This window comes from Belonocnema kinseyi, chromosome 3, assembly GCF_010883055.1.
Source record: "Belonocnema kinseyi isolate 2016_QV_RU_SX_M_011 chromosome 3, B_treatae_v1, whole genome shotgun sequence".
In the NCBI taxonomy this organism is placed as follows: domain Eukaryota; kingdom Metazoa; phylum Arthropoda; class Insecta; order Hymenoptera; family Cynipidae; genus Belonocnema; species Belonocnema kinseyi.
Genome location: NC_046659.1, coordinates 156,451,226 through 156,469,689, shown reverse-complemented (window position 1 = coordinate 156,469,689; position 18,464 = coordinate 156,451,226). Strand labels below are relative to the sequence as shown.

The following is an 18,464-nucleotide window of genomic DNA, read 5'->3' as shown; positions in this document are numbered from 1 at the left end:
TGAGACTGCAGGGCAGTCTGAAAAGTAAATCGTGATGCCAATAAGATCTTCGGTCGTAAAAATAGAGGACTCATGTATCAGTCATCTGCTTTACTTTGACTAGTAATCACGTATGGTACGAAATTTGAAATTGTGATTACGAATAAAGCTAATAAATGTAAATTTCTAAAACAATTTGAGTTAGTATAGTGTGATGTAAATTCTTGCTCAATACTCTATACATGGAACATTTGTGTAGCAATTAGAAGTCAGTTTACGACGTTAGCGGAGTACATGGTACGTGAGTGGATTTTCGACACGAGTATTCGGTTCTGGTGCGAGAAGCCTTTGTCTACCTAAATGATGTGGCTAACCGTGGGATCAAGTGTTTCTGGTCAGGGTAAGCAAGTTAAGGTACTTGTATTTAATCGACCGTCCTTATCTTAATCCCAGGGACGACGGTGAACCTTGTTAATTTTCAAGATAAACAGGTTATTCTAAAGGAACACCTTCTTTATTAGATTTACTTAAACTCACCTCGGGTTACGACGAACCTTTGCACCTACAACTTGATGTCCTTGTTAGTAATAAAATATTAGACCTTAAAATATACAATTTAAGAGAACTTTTAAAAATAAAAAAATAAATAAAAATTCACAATACAAAATTCTTTTCACCAATTTTGTACAAATTTTAAGCTTTTGGCTTTTTTATTATATTTTTTATTTTGGAAGTCATGCTAGCATCACTCAACTACAACCTGGCATAAACCGGTGATTAAAAAATTTGTGATATCATTTGCTGTTACAATTTTGGAACATAATTTTATAATAATTTACGTTTGACTTCAAGAAAAAAGAAGCCTATTATATTTTAAAACCAGAAACTGAAAAAATAAAAATAGTTTCTTAAAAACATCTGACACGATTTTTATAATTCCATATATAAAATATCCAAACATCATACGAAAGAAAAGATTCTGTAAAAAAAGTTTATTAATATTATTTTTTAATAACCTTTTGCAAGAAAGGAATATATAAACCTTTGTGTATTCTACAGTTATAATTACACACCAAAATTTGAAAGATTGCTTTGAATCTATATTTAATTGTCAGCAACTCCTGAGTAAGAATTTGTAAAACTTCTTGTAAAACTTGCCTTCCTTAAAAGCCGTTCATTTTCAAATTTAAAAAAAAAAACAAATATTCGAACAGGAAAATTTTTTCTGTAAATAAAATAATTAATCCTAAATGTTGAATTTTCAGAGCAAAAAGACAAGCTTTCTACAGATCAGTTAAAAAATCAACAAAATAGTTGAATATACAACCAAAAGGATAAATTTTTAACTAACAAGATGATTTATAGATTAAAAAGTCATTTTCAGATTTTTATTAAAATAAAATACAATTAAAAAAAAAATTCTACAAAACAGGTGAATTTTCAAACAAATATTTTTATTTCCTAGCCTAAAAAGCCACCCTTCTACCAAATAATTAAAATTTCAACTAAATAGTTCATTCGAATAAGTTGCATAATTTTTCATCCAAATAATTGTCTTTTTTCACCAAAAATTATCAATTTAAACCAAAAATGTAATTGTTAGGTTTTTATTGAAAAATATACTTGAAGAAAATTATTTTCTACAAGGTAGATAAACTTTTTAACAAGTGGTCGAATTTCCCACTAAATTATTGAATTTTCTAATCAACGAGATGAGTTTTGTTTAAAATAGTTGAATTTTTGTCCCGAAAATATTATTCAAAATCGTTAAGTTTGAATGTACAAAAAATACATTTTCAGCCTTAAAAATTAATTTTCATGATAAATGTAATAGTTCATCTTTTTACCAAATTTTCAAAAAAAAAGATTAATTTTCTACTAACAAAAATTTCAATCAAAATACTTGAATTTCCCGCCAAATAGTCAAATTTTTAAACAACTAATAAAATGCATTTTTGACCGACAATTCATTCGTCGAATTTATATTACAAAACCTTACTTTAAAATAAAAAAATTAATTTTCTGCAAAACATACGAATTTTTTACGTAGAAGTCAAATTTCCTCTCAAATTATTTCATTTTTAGTCAGAAAATCTGATATATAACAAACAAAAAACGAATGTATGTACAACCTGCGACGATGAATTTTTGATTAAAAATTAAAACAAATGCGCATTGAGATTGTTATATATAATTATAATTTTGAATTAAGAAAATTTTTAACCATGCAATTCGAAATTTTTTCAAGTTGAGTTCGAAATATTCGATATTTTGAACAAATTTTCAAATAAAAAGTGAATCAATTTTCAAACCCGAGTTCTTACATCTTTTTACTCTCAAGACTTTAATTAAAAAAATGATCTCTTAAATTTTATTTTTTTTTAAATTTATTCTGAAGGCACTTCATTCAAAATCGTTTATTTTGCAAATCATTTAAATTAAAAAATGTGAAATTCCATGTTTTAGGACTTCAAGAACTTGAAAAATCAGAAAATTTCGTGCGGTGAAAAATTTGTATGCAACCAATTTAGAAACCCTCCAAAAGCTGAAAAATTTCATATCAGACCTTTTCGAATTTAAGCCTATAAAGCAGACAAACTTTACTAAAATATTTAATTATTTAAAAAAATATATTTTAGCCCGTCCAGAATATTTGTTTACAAATCTCATTATCTAAAGTTTTAAACTTCTTCGTGATCTCCCCGATTATAGAAACTGAGTGTGCAAAAATAAAAAATATTAAATAATTCTAACAATATAATTTTCACATTTTTAGCCTTGTGTGGCAGATACGAAATTTTTATTTTTCCATAAAAGGTATTTTTAAAAAACTGGCCGACTATACACTGACCTGCACTACTTTATCAGCGGTGGCTGACTCTGTAATTACTTATACTACTAGAAATCATTTTTTTTATTTTCTAAAACAATTTTATACAAAAAAAAATTATATTATAAGGGTTTTTATATAGAAAATTGTAAATTAGTTGAACTGAAAACATAATTCCTCCAATCTTGGTTCAAAATTAATCTTCTGGTTTTGAAAAACTGTATGCTTGAAAATACTTGCATTTTATAATTTTTATCAGTCAAAGTGTTGGAAATATATTTATCTGCGAATTTGTTGTAAATTCACACTATTAAGCTCCTAACAGTAAAGTTGTTTTTATAACAAAAAGAAAAATTTAGAACGTCAGGGAAAATGAAACACCTGTTTAGGGAGTCAGGAAACGTAAGGGAATTTCAAAAATCGGATTCTGTAGCAAATCAGTTATTGTAAATTGGATTACTCGATCCAGCTTAGATTAAATTTTGTGAAAATTTAGCAACATTCTTTTCTTTGAAATTTTTTAATTACCCAATTATAACCTTTTATAATACATCTATAAATAATTTTTGATTTTTTATATATCCTGGTAATGCAGCTAAATTGATAAAGGTCTCTTCAGATTGATTTAGAGGACCAAAAAGGCTCTTCCATCTAGGTGGTGAATTAATTGAAAATTCCGATCAGAAACTGCTTCAGGCAACTCGGAGTTTGAGAAGTGTTTCCAAATCGTGAGAACAAGTTTGTTACATTATGTTGCTCTGCGAGTTCAATAGTTCCGTGCATCTTTTGAGAGAGAAAAGTTATAACGAGCAGTTAGTTGTCACTTATTTCGAACTATGTGAAAAAGTAGTAAATGAGGACCCTGAAAAAGTGTCATTAATTTGGGTTCAATCGATAAACCCATTGGTTTTCTAGTTGTCATTTATTTTTAATATTTCTAGAGACCTTGAATGGCTTCCGAAAATTTGAAAGATTTTCATTTGCATCCATTGGTATAAATACACTAGAAAAAAAACAAAAGTTGAATATAATATTTCAAATTTTTAAAAAATAATTTCAAATAAACAAAAGCTTAGTTTTAAAAGTTAAATCTATGTATACCTATGATTTCCTAAACTAATCAAAATTTGTTGTAGCCTATTTTTAAGAGTAGAAACGTTCCAGATGCCTAAAAAAATCCGTCCTACATTTAGGTAGGTTTTAACATTATTTATTTAAAACATTGTTTTATTAGACAATAAACATTCTCGATATCGAAAATCTTGTTTTTTATCCATACTATTGCTTATATTCTCCAAATATTGATGCCCTATATTTTGGTCATATAACTCGAAAATTATAAACACACATTGCAGTCAAAGCACATAGCATTTTCTTGTTGACTTTCCGTGAAGTTTTACTGTTTGGGATTTCTGAAAAAAATGAATATGTATTTCCAATAGATTTCAATAAACTGATGAGATTTAAATAATTTTTTTCAGCTATGACGTATTTTTAAGATTTTTAAACAATTTTTCAGATATTTAAAAGTTTTAAATAATTTCGAAATATTGCAAGAGAATCTAAATATTTTATGGTACTTTCATGTATTCTAAAGAATTTGTAATATATTTCTATAAATTAAAGGAGTTTCTATAGTTTTCTCAAGATTTTAAGATATTTTTGGAAACCCCAAGGAATTGTTAGAAGCATTACAAAATTTCGAATTTTTCCAATAGATTTTTAAACACTTGGAAAATTTTAGGGTATTGTAAAGAAGTCTAAGAGCTTTCCAGTAGATTTCAATTAATTAAAACAATTGTTAAGGCTTAAGAATATTTATAGATGAAAACAAATATCGAAATATTTTCAAATAGTTTTCATTAGATTAAAGGATTTCAAAATATATTTATTATTTTAGGGGCTTTTGAAAGATTTGAATGTATTTTCAACAGGTTTCAATAGTTTGAAGGTATTTCAAAAGTTGTTTAAAGATATAAACGTCTTTGTAAAACCTGTGAGGAATTTTCAAGATCTTTCGAAAAATTTCAAGGGATTTTAAGTACTGTAAAGTATTTCAAAAGATTTAAAAGTATTTTATTTCTTTAAAGGTATTTTTTAGATTCTTAGAATAATTGTTTTGAAAAGTTTCTGTTAAAAAATATTCAAATTTAAAGCTTTTGATTTTTTTGTTTGCTTTAATCGCCAAAAAGGAATAATTTTCTACCAGAAAAACGAATGGTCAATAAAGTACATGATTTTTCAATGAAGTATTTGCTTTTTAACTAAATGAGATGAATTTTTAACCATTAATGTAGTCAATACATTTTTAGTCACAATAATAAAATCAAAACAAAATAAATTTTAAATGAACAAGATGAATTCCGAAAAAAACTGTTAATCAAAAATGTTTGGAATTTTTTATTGGAATCTATTAAGTCAGTTCGTATTTAAGCGAAAAAAACTAGAAAAGTCGGAAAAGGAAAAGTTTCTTAACAATAAGCGAAAAAATAAGACTATTGAAAAAGAGAAAAGTTGATATCGTTGACATGCTATCAGTGAAAATTACGTAAAAATATTAAAAGTAAAAAATCTAAATTCTTAATTCTTAATTTGTATAAATAGCTTTATATCACTGTATTGAACTATTTTGTGGGAAATGTTTTTTTTTATTTTTTTTTGTTTGAAATTAGGTTTTTTAGTTAACAATTTAATTATTCTATTTTTAGTTGAAAATTTATCATTTTTAATTGAAAATCTATCATTTATAATTGAAAATGCAAGCATCTCACTAAAAATTCATATATGTTGTTGAAAAATTATGTCCTTTTGGTAGATAATTAAACGTCTTGGAAAAAATTCAACAGCTGTTATGTAAACTTTTCTCTCTCATGACTGAACATTTTCATATTTTTCATATATCATTTTCATATTTTTTGGAATAAATATGCAATAACTTGGTTGAAAGTTGAACTCTTTTGTTAAAAATGAACTTCTTGGTTGAAAATTTATCATTGCAATTTAAAATTTATCTCTTTCATTAAAAATGAGCTATGTCGTGGAAAATTCGTATTTTCTTTGGCTAGGAATTAATTTTTTTGCTGAAAATTTTACTGTTTTAGTTGGAACTATAGGTATTTTGTTGAAAATTCTTTTTTTGGGTTGAAATTTTTTGTCTCAAACTAAAAATGTATCAATAATTATAGTTCATAATTTTATTATTTCACTTAAAAATTCGTAATTTTTGGTAGAAATGATTCTTCTCGGTTGAAAATTGACCTTTATGGTTGAAAATCAACTATTCCATTTAAAAATTAATTATTCAAGTTGAAAATTCACCCGTTAAACTGATCTTCCTTAGACCGAGGTTAAACTATTTTGTTTGGAAATGCATTCTTTTGGTTAGAAATAAAACTAAGTGGTTGAAAGTTAAAAATTGATTGAGGATTCATGTACTCTGTTGAAAATTGGTCTTTTTTGGTAGAAAATTAATCTTTTTGGTTAGAAATTTATCTATCTGTTTGGAAATTCATGATTTTTACTTTAAAAGTGAAGAATTAAAAAATTATTGACTTTATGGTCTAACTTAAGAAATTATTAAATATGTTTTAGTGTTATTTAAATAATTGATTAATTGCCATTTTTAATTTCTCGGAAGTTCGAGCACGCCTATCGCGCGCGACTGTTGGTTCTTGCGCTTCGCACTCAATTATGTATTTATCTCGCGCTTTGCGCTTGATTATGTATTTACCTCGCGCTACGCGCTGGGTATTTATATTTTCACATATTCTTGCGCAAACCTTTTGAAATTAGGACTCAAAACATCCACCACTGTAATTTTGTGATCGTGAATTCTCTTTCGTTAAAAGAGCTTTGCTCGAGAGTTTGAGCGCACCTACGGCATGCGACTGATGGAAATTGCACTCCGCACTTTAAAAAAAAAATATTTTAGAGGCTTTTAAAAGATTTGAACGGTCAACATACCGACAACTGTAATTTTGTGATTTTGAACTCTCTTTTGTTAAAGCTCTTTCGGCTTTAACGAACACATTCTCATCACGTATCTCGTGTTTCGCACTCGATCGTCCAACATGTCAACTTTCCTACATCGTACACAACACTTTTATATCAATTATAATACACTTTTTATGTAACTCTGCCTGGGATTGCTTATCAAAAAATTGAAAAATAACGAGCAAATCGTATTTATCATGATTATTTTTATATTCGTTTCTTATTTTAATGTAAATTGTATTCTACGCTGCGCTAAAACATATATCATTTCAATAAATGTATAACATGACAATTTATAATATTCATACAAATTAAATCATACTATATAGGGTCATATAGAGGAGACTATATCCTCTTTCGTTTTTTCTGTGCTTTTTCCATAAATTTATTTTTTAAATTTTTAATCTTATTTTTTACGATTAAAAGAAAATCTACTCGTTCTATTGAAAAATGATTAATAATAAATTTATAGATCTTTTCAGGCGAACAACTTTTGCCTGTTAATTTTAGTTCATACCTTGTGTCGTTTTTTCAAAAAAAAATTTATTTTGAATGTTATTTTTTACGATTAAAGCATAAACTACGTGTCCTATTAAAAATTATAGCTCTTTTTTGGATAAAAAAGTTTTGTCCCATTTTTTTTCGTAGCTTCTGTCGAAAAGTGATTCATTATAAATTTTTAGTTCTTTCCATGACCAATATGAGCTCTTTCATTTTTTTCGTATCTCGCATAGTTTGATCAAAAATGGAATTTTTGGATTTTTCCTTATTTTTGGTACGATCAAATTGGGAGTGTTCAACTTTTCGACCAAATTAAAATAGTTGTTATCATAGTTTTGTAGGGCTTTCAAAAAGCAACCTTTTTGCTTCTTGACTTTTTTTCGTATCATGCGTTGTTTGGCTTAAAATGTTCATTTTAGTTTTTTTTTTTTTTATTTTGAATATGCTATAACTTTAGTAATTTTTGACTTTCCGGAAAAAGTCATGATGATAAATTGTTTTACTTTTTGAATACTATGAACGACCGTTCAGATATTTTTTGAATTTTGAAAAAAGTGGTCTCAAAAATATTCAAAATGTACCCACTTTTTGAATTTTCATCCAAAATGTCTGGCTAACAAACTTGACCTTTATTTTACGAGACTAAACGAATGTACCAATGAGAAATTTACTACATCAATATTTTCAAAAGTTATCGTGTTCACAGGCAGACGTACATACATACAAATGTACAGACAGACATACATACAGGCAGACACATTCGTAAAAACCTGTTTTTTGGATTCAGGGGGTCTCAAAACGTGAACATTTGACGAAAACTGGGGGGGGGGAATTTTACACAAATCTAATACTTTCTCTGATGAGAATGTAAAAATTATTTATAATAAATTTTTAAAACTGTAACTAGCTGTTTGTTTTAAACAATGCGAAATATCTGAATTTCTTCGTGCACCCACTAGTATCTCGAGGACAGGTTACCGTTGATTAGACCACTGTTAATTGCGTGTTTGGACAATGAGTCGATACTTTCTGACCATTTAAATGGGCCATTTTAAGCGTTGGTTCAGAGAGTTTGGAACCGTAGTATAGAAAACTTGATTTTGCTCCACTGAGAAAAAGGCTAGATTTAAACAAATTTTGTAGAAAAATAATTTTTGAATCAATAAAAGTTTTATTTGATTTAAACAAAATTTATTTTAATTAAGCAATAACTATATTTAATATAAAACAAATATTTGGTGGGCCTTATATCAAAGAAATAAAATCTTTACGTTTAACAAAGAATTTGTTTGATTTGAAACAAATTTGGGTGCATTAAATAATATTTGTTCAAATCAATCCAAATTCATTAAAAAAATTAAATGAATAAATTGCATAAAATAAAATTTCATTAAGAATTTGGTTGAAAGGCCATATTTTTAGTCAAAAATTCAACAGCTTGGTTCAAAGTTAAACTATTTTTTTGAAAGCTTGTCTCCTTAGTTTAAAGGTCCTATGTGTGATTAAAATTTTTACTATTTTGTTAAACATTCGTTTCTGTTTTGATTGGAAACTAACTTTTTTCAAACTGAAATTTAATTTTTGGGTTTCTGGTTCATAATTTATCTGTTTTAATTAAAATTTAACCATTTTGATTTAAATATCACCAATTACACAGATCGTTGAAAATTCATCTTTGTTGTTCGGAAATTTAACTATCTTGAAAGTTGAATTACTTAGTTCCAAATCAATTTTTTTTGTAAAGATTCATAATTTTAATTTAAGAAAATGTGTCTTTAGTGTAAAAATTTTAACTAGTATTCCTAAGCTGATAATACAACTATTCCATTTTTTGTTCGAAGTTTCTCTTTTCAATTAAAAATTAATCTTTTATTTTATTGGTCTTCTTAGCTTGAAAATTCAAAAATTTGTTAGCAAATTAAACGACGTAGTTAAAAGTTAAGTTATTCGTTCTAGTTTCTTATTTTTGAAAAATTCAATTCTTTTATAGAAGATACTTATTTCTGGTTTGAAAATTTATTTTCTCTTAAAGATTTTCTTTTTGATAAAAAATGAAACTATTTCGTTAAAAATTCCTATTTTAAGTTATAAAATTAATCCTTTTCATCGAAAATTCATCCCTTTGTCTTGCGAGAATTCAATTATTTTGTTCAAAAACCATTTCTTTGTTTTTATTTTAACTAGTAGAAAATTAGTTCAAAATTATTTTTTCAAACTTAAACTCATTAGTAAAAATTCGATTTATCTTCTAAAATTTACTTATTTCGTATGAAAATTGAATTATATTGTAAAAAATAGTACTATTTATTTCAAAAAGTAACTAACTTGTAAAAAATTGCCCCTTTCTTTGAAAACTTATAGATATAAAGTTCAAATATTTTATTCAAAATTGATCCTTTTAAATTATAAATTCAACAACTTGGGCAAAATTTAAACTTATTTTTCGTGCAAAATTGATTTTTTAAAAAGAGTTACCATTTGCGGTGAAAATTAAACTATATAGTTGAAAATTTTGATTTTTTTTTGTAGAAAATTTAACTCTTTTGTACAAAAATTTGCAAATAAGGCTTGTAATTTCATCAATTCGGTTATTATTTTTTCCCTCTTGATTGACAAATCTCTCCTGGTTGAAAGTTTAATGCTTACTTTCCATACATTTTTTTTTAAATTCTACTGTTTCTGATTCAAAATACAAATCTCTTTTGGTTATAATATCCATTATTATTTTCTATCTTGAAAATGACGTGCAAAGTATAATTATTTTCTTTAATGTTGATCATTTTTAATTGAAAATTTAACTACTTCGTTCAAAGTTACACTTCTTTGTTATAAATTAATATTTTTGTTGCACATTCATAATTTTATTTGAAAATGTAACTATTATATTGAGAATTTGATTGCTTTATTAAAAATTATACTATTTCGTAGAACATTTGTCTTTCTGGATACAAAATTTGCCCTTTTATTTTGAAAACTTTACATCCTTTTTAAAAATTCGTCTTTTTCACATAATAATTTCACCGTTTTGGTAGAAAATTTGTCTTTGTCCCTGTATACAATTTTTTGGTACAGCGGGGTTAGAGGGGTTTAACAAATTACAAAATATTAATTAAATCAAATAAAAATTGATTTAATTTGAATAATTTTAAAATAAATTAATTTAATCAATTTAGCTTTAAATGGAGCGGATCACATATCACATGTGTATTATTACAGCCGATGAGTGAATTGCAGTGTTAAAACCAGATACCCTGAGGTGTAGTGTTACGCATATCATAAAAGACCTATAAAATCAACAGATTGGAAATCTCTACTGAATTTTAAATAACGATTTTAAAAGTTGTGAATTAAAAAAAATATTTTTAAAGTCACAAAAATGTGAAAATTACAACTTTTACAGGGAGCGCTGATTTACAGGGAACCCAAACTTTTAGCCAAAAGAAAAAATTCGAATAAAAAATTATTTTCAACAAAATAATTGAGTCCTTGAACAAAATTATGAATTTTCAAAAAACAAGTTTAATAATATATATCCAAAAAAATGAATTATCAATAAAATACATAAATTTGTAAGCAAGTAATTGAATTTCCAACTAACAAAGAAAATTTTTTAACAAAATAATTGAAACTAACAACTAAAATATAATGATAGACTTTTTGACAAAAACTTAATTTTCAGCGACAATTTGAATTTTGACCAAATAGGTACGTTTTCAAACCAAAAAGATAAATTTTTCCAAAGATTTTTCTGCAATAAATGATGAATTTTCCAATTAAAATGTTAATTTTCAACCAAACTATTGAATTTTCAAGACAAGGAATTGAAATATTCTACAAAATCGTTCAAGACCAAAAACAATTATTTTGATGAAAAGATTGAGTTAACAAAACAAGAATATGCATTTTCTATAAAAAAAATGGAATTTCTTCAAGAAAGACGCATTTTCTCTAAGAAAGACGAATTTTTACCAAAAATTTGTAACGAGGAATATTTCATTGCATAGTTACTTTTTTAACCAAATTGTCGAATATTCTACCAAAAGAGGAAAATCTTCAAAAACACATAAAATTATAGCCGAATATTTTTATTTTTAAACGAATTTTCAACCAAAGAACTGAATTTTCTACCAAAAAGTAAATTAGTTACCAAAGAGATTAATATTCTACCAGATGAGACAAACTTTCAACAAAATGCAGAAATTTTTAACCAAATATTGGAATTTTTATATGAAGAAAATAAATCGTAAAACAAACGTTAACCGAAACGATTAATTTTTCACCAAAAGAAAAATTAAAAATATAAATGTTTAAAAAAAAAATTTAATTTTTAAAGAAAGATTCAATCTAATAGTTCAATTTTTAACCAAAAAAACTAAATTTTCTATTAAAAAGGTAAATTAGTCACCGATGATATTATTATTCTACCAGATAATACCAAGCTTTAACGAAATACAAAAATTTTCAACCAAATAGTGGAAAAGAATAATTAACATTAACTGATTGCGAGTGGGACAAAATAATTGTTCTAAATCTAGTTTTCAAATTCCAGTTTAAGAGGGAAACAAAGTTTCAAAGAAACTTTTTCAATTGTCATAACTTGGCGGAATTGAATGCATTTCTGGTCTGTAAATATGACTTTCTTTATAATTTTGTTTATCAAAACAATTGACCCCTGTTATAGTTTAAAATGTTGTAATTAGAATTTTTTAATTAATTATTTTTTAAATTACAAATTGATAAATATCAATTTTGAACGTTAATTTCTTTGTATTTATTTTCACACCAGTTTTATTTTTCTAAGATTCTCAATAAAATTTAAAAAGATTTTGGTATATTTTAGATACGTTAAATAAAAAAATCATCAATAAAAGTTAAGCTTTATATAAATAGTGGATGCTTTGAGCGAGAAACATTTTTAATTAAAATTAAAGATGTGAAAATACGAAAATATAAAAATAGTCTAAAATATATAAATATTCTTCAAAACTTTTTTATATTATATAATTGACGAAAATCTTAAATTTTATTCCTTAAATTAGAAGTAGAGTAATCAGTATCAGTATGCACAGTATTAAATTAAAAGGATTTTTTATATTGTATTTATTTGACAGCCAGAATGATTATTCTGGTGCTAAAATATATAAATATTCTTCGAAACTTTTTTTATGATATATAATTGACGAAAATCTTAAATGTTATTCCCTAAATTAAAAATAGGGTAATCAGTATCAGTATAGACAGTACTAAATTAAAAAGATTTTTTTAATATTATATTTATTTGACAGCCAGAATGATTATTCTAGTGCATTTTCAATTTGTTTTCAATCCACGAATTCGAAACTACAATATATAACACTTAATATTAAAAAATTAACTGAAATGGATTTATCAAGTCTTCTTTGCTCAATCCTCAATTTTAATCTAGCGCAAACTAGCTGATTGCATATCTAGAATTACGTCACTAATGGAAATTAGTAAAAATTATAGCTGATTAAAATTTGTAGAGAAAATACATAATTTGTTGTATTTCCCAGTGCACTATGTCTTGCACCTTGGGGTTACGAGTGTTGATTCAGCTTTAGATTATATTTGGCCGAAACTGCGAACTTGTGTCTTATGTTTGAACGGGAAATTAGAACTTAATCCCAAAAGAGCTGAGTTTATATGTTGGCCAAAGAGCTCTAGCGAGAAGATGTTAACACTAGTTGTCTAAAAGTTACAACCGTCATGTGTGGATTAAAGCTTAGGGACCTTACTCAAATTACGTTTCTTACAGAAGGTGGAAGGCGTCCTTCACTCATTTACTTAATTTTTGTAAATTGACACAAAATTTGTCATGTAGATTATCTTTCTAGTTATTACTTATTTATTTGATATTGACTATATTTAATTTACTATTGTATTATATATTTGTTTATTAATTTAGTTATTAATTTGTTGAAAATTTAACAATTTTCCTAAAAAGACATCATTTTTAGTTGGAAAATTCACTGCTTTTGTTTAAAATCTGTCTTCTTGGATCAGAGATTCAACCCTTATCGCAAATACTTTAACTGTTCTTAAAAATTCGTATTTTTTTGCTCATAAATCAACTGAAATCTTTTCTTGATGAAAACTTTTTAAAAAGTCTTTTTTATTTAAAATTTCATTTTTTCAGTATAAATATTGAATCTTGCCTTGACAAAAATTCACCTGTTTTAACAGAATTTTAATTTTTCTTGGACAAAAATGAAACTATTCAGTTGAGAATTTAACAACCTAGTTCAAAAGTCATAATTTTTGCTAAAAAAATTCGACTATTTAGCAGTTCAAATTCTGGTGTTTTGGTGAAAATTTCACTGTTTTGTAGAAAATTTAGGTTTCGTTTGAATTTAATACTTTGGTGTTGAAAAGAGAACTGAAATCTTCACTGAATGAAAATTCAACTATTTTTTTAAACGAAAACTTAGTCTGTCTAAAAGTGCTACTGTTGAGTTGAAAATTAAACAGCTGTGTTATCATGTCCTACTTTTGATTAAAAATTCTATTGTTTTGTTGAAGATTCAAATGTTTTGTTAAAAATTTACTTTTGGTTCAAATTTTATATTTGGGTGTTGAAAAATCAACTGAAATCTTTAAAAGTTCAACTTAAACAAAAATTGGTCATTTTTTATTAAAAATTCCTTTTTATTACAAATTTCATTTTTCTTGGATAAAAAGTCAACCATTTACTGAAGAATGTATCTATTTTGTTAAAAAGTCATCCTTTTTGCTTAAAAAAGTTCGTTTTTTGAGTTCAAAATTCAATTTTTTTCATCAAAAGTTATTTTTTGTTAAAAAATTCATATTTTGATCGTGACAAGTAAACGGGAATGTTTATTTAATCAAAATTAATCTATTTTTCCGAATTTTTTCAAAATGAAAATTCATCCGTTTTAATAGAATTTTTTTTTTTTAGTTTCAAAATGCAACTAGTTGTTAGAGAATTCAACAATTTTATTGATAAGTATTTCTTATTGGTTAAAAATTCGATTTTTACATTCTCAGCACTTATATGCTTCAGAAAGTATTAGAATTGTCTGAAATTTCATTCCATAGTTTTTTAAAGAAACTCCACGTTTTGAGACCTTCTGAATCCAAAAATCCAGTTTTTACGATGGCGTCTGTCTGTCCACCCAGCCGTCCGTCTGCGAACACGATAAGTCTCGAAAAAATGAACTGATCAAATGACTTTTTTAGATAAAAAGAACATTTTTAAAGTTACAGTATTTATAAGATTAAAAAAATCAATCAAAACAAAAATCTTAAGACAAACAACGGACAATATATAAAAAACAAGAGAAAACATTGTTCTTTCAAAGTATTTTGAGAAAAAATTGTGATCCCAAAAAGAACAAAATTTTTTTGAAATAATCAGTTCTTCATAGGGTGCGTAGTTTTTTGTTTTATTAGTAGAAAATAACATTCAAAATAAAAAAAATTAATTTGTGGAAAAAAGGCATAAGGATGAAAAAAGGAACGAAAACAATTTGATAGAAAAAAGTTGTTCATCGAAAAAAGGGATACATATTTATAATAATTCTTTACATTCTTATCATTTGTAATTTAGAAAAAAATTAAAAATTCCAATATTACCCCGAAGAGTTGAGTGGTTTTTTAATAATTTTAAGAATCTAAATACTGCATTCTAAAAGAAATTTTTTTTACTAAGTTTCATTAAAATATTTCAGATGCAAAGAATAAATATCCGAACGTGAAGCGCGAAATTCAACAGAATTTTTTCTTAAGATTTAGGTTTTTAGTTGAAAATCCATGTCTTTGGTTGTGACTAGAGATATTTTTAAAAATTAATCCTTTTAATTCAAAATTTAACTGCTTGAGTAATACTTAAACTAAATTGTTAAAAATTAATTTTTTTTTAATTGAACCTTTTTGTCTTTAAGGTTATATATAAACAATGATACTTTTTTGTTTGGAATTTACCTTTTGAGGTTGAAAGTCAAACTATTGTCTTAAATATTTAATTATTTTGTTGAAAATTCAACTGTTTTGTTAAAAATCATCTTTCATAGTAGAATCCCCATTTTTTTGTTAAAAATAAATTAATAAACTAAAAATTTGTATATTTGTGTCTTAATTGCTGTTTATTCCGTTTATAGAGGATACTATGCTTAAAGTATTACGACATAAAGTGCTCGTCTTTGATTATTAATGGAGGGGAGAAATATTTTGTTATGGTTTGTTATAGTGTGAAAAGGCGGGACTTAGAGACTACGTGTGCGCTTATGACCCTTTCTTTTTTTTAAAAACTAGGTTCAGTTTCCAAAATTTTGTTTAATTTACTTATGTACATAATTATATCATACATTATAAAATCAATTGAATGAAAATTTGACCAAAAAAATCAATTTTTGAAAAAAAAATTAAATCTTTAACCAACTAATTCAATGTTTCACCCAGAAGATTAATTTCCTGGAAGAGATAAATCTAATAAAGATGGTAGTTAAAAAGTCTTTTTTTACGAAATTCTCGAATTTTGAACAAGATAGTTTAATTTTTAACCAAAGTATTTCAGTTGGAATCTGAAAAAAACGACGTTTTTTAGAAAACACTTTCATTTTCAAAAATAAAGTTCACTTTCGACCAAATGGTTTACTTTACTATCAAAACTACTTATTTTTAACCAACACAGAAGGTTGTATTAAAAATAACAAGCTGATGTAGTGAGAAAAGAAGCGCAAGGGGATAAATTAAGTACCATAGCGGGAACAAGGTCATGTGAGTTTAAGTAGAAGTTATTAGCGGAAAAGTGAGGGGAGTGAGAGAAAGCAGACGAAATGGTAGGGAGAGCGAAAGAATCAATAAGGAATAGAGAGATGTAAGAGTTAGGACAATTATAAGAAGGATTAGAAAAGAGAGAGAGGGGAATAAAATAATACAAAGATCGGGGGTAATTGATGGACACAGATATAATTAATCGTGCAAGAAAATAAGAAAAAAGAAATACCAAAGTATTTAAAAAGGGTTATGGAGAGAGAAGATGGACAGGAATAGAAGTATCAAGATTGGGAAGCGAAGTAGGGGAAGGTATGTATTTGGAACAAGAAAGATAATAGATAGTGCAGTCTGTAAATGGGAAGAGGATATATGGCAGGAAAAATGATCAGGATTTTGAAGATTTGCCCCCATCATCTAATTCTGGGACCTATGCTCTGAGTCCAAAGAGCTCATCTTTTAATAGTACTGATTCCAAATTGATGGGTTATCAATTAAGATGATTCGTCTTGCACTCCTAAAAAGCTTTCCTATCCTAATCCTTGTTTACAATAAATCATTCGAGGTGGGCATTTTCTCTGATCGTTAAAGAAATGGTTAAAAAATTCTTAGTGCTTTCTTAGAACCCCATGAACGGATACTCCACAAGCAACTTACCACATGCGGGTTCCGATCTAAGCACAGTAGTGACACAGCAACTGCTGAATCTGTAACTAATTTCAAAATTGCTATCGATGATAAAAGGATCATAATTGTGGTCATATTTAGTTTTTCTAAAGCGTTCGACATGGTCAACGATGATCTTCTTTCAGATAAAATAAGATCATTAGGACTGTCTTATTCCACCTTTTGATGCTTCGCATCATATCTATCGCCGTTGAGATTTTTAGAACGAACTTCAGATCAACCCCACCCCCCTCCAAGAAGATCTAAAAAAAGGCTTTTAGAGTGCAGCAGCGGTAGAAGCTCAAAGAAATAATGAATCATTATCCGCAACTATAAAGATCCTCCTACTTAGGAGCCTCATTCTACTAATTTGTTACTGGCTTCTTGTATTCGATTTATCAATAATATGCCAATTTTGCCAAGAGGAGCTTAATTTTAATGGCTAATGTACTGTACACTAGAGTCTAAATATAGGACCTACTTTGATGCTCCAAATGGAAGTATTGCCCCTACTTAGCGACTGCTTATTCTATTAGCTCCCACGTAGCCACTCCTAAAGATATTTTTTTTCTAATGGATACTTTGTTCTTTTCTCTAACTTCCATCGTCACAGTTTGTAAAAGCAACAGTTTTAGTGGTTTTAAATAATATATATTATAATTTAATTTATCAATGATTCCTAACAAGAGTCGAGAAATAGTATGCATATGGCTACATTAAAGTGAAATGACATGAAAGCGAACGAAACTATCCAATTAATCGCAAAAGTGCTAACTATCACCGCGAGTAAATAATTTTATTTTACGTTGTCCTATTTAATTATATTTTTTCCTAATAATAGTTTAAAATTTAATTTATTTACATTTATTTATGTAGCTTTTAAAGACGAAAAATGAACATCAGTAGGTGGCATCACAAAACAAAGAAAACGAGCAGAATAAGCAAACGTGGGTGGCCACTATTTTTCATATTTTCGTGTCCCAGTTTTTTCCCGGTCCTTTTGGTAAATATTCATGATTTGTCCCAGTTTATAAAGAAATTAACTCACTTTGCAAAACACAGTTTTTCCAAATATCTTATCAATTATAAAAATCGATAAGCATCAGCAAATCCTTCTGTAAGAAATCAATTGGCTTTGAATCATATAAATAGGATAAGCAATAATTTCACGCGCGCAAATCGCACCTTCACGTCTCTGAATATTTATTTCCTAAAATGAAAAATATGAAAATTTAAAAATACACTTTCTAACTTAATGTTTTTAAATTTATTAACTACAGTGCAAAATTTCGAATTAAAGGCTTCTGAAAAAAAATTAAAAGATTTTTGACAATTTAATAATAAAGAGTAATGAAATTGTATAGTTTCAAATTCAAAGCACTGGGAAGTAAACAATTTTATTTTAAATTGAAGATTCACAAAATTGATTGATTTCAGATTAAAACTTTATCAAATAGGGCAAATTAAGACCTTAGAAATTGAATATCTCAGGATTAGATCATTGAAAATTAAGAGGAATTGAAATTGTATTATTTATACTTGAAATCGTTCAAACGTAAAGAATTAAAAATTGAAAACTGTTGAATTGGAATGATTCTGGATTAAAAGCGATCAAGACTTGGCAATTTTATGTTTAAAACTGAATTGAATCTTTTAAAGTAAAAGCTTCTGAAATACTAGAATTTTAAATTGTTATAATATAACGAAATTATGATTTGACATTAGAACTTATTAGCTGAAT

At 26.5% G+C, this 18,464-nt stretch overlaps 1 protein-coding gene across 1 annotated transcript in view; it reads left to right on the top strand.

Annotated features, from left to right (window-relative positions):
• The first annotated feature begins 342 nt into the window (after nucleotides 1-342).
• Nucleotides 343-18,464, top strand: part of LOC117170082 — a 34,871-nt gene continuing 16,749 nt past the window's right edge. Inside the window, exon 1 of the mRNA XM_033356605.1 lies at nucleotides 343-393. Within this exon, the coding sequence (XP_033212496.1) occupies nucleotides 343-393 (51 nt within the window). The remainder of the gene's footprint in view (nucleotides 394-18,464) is intronic.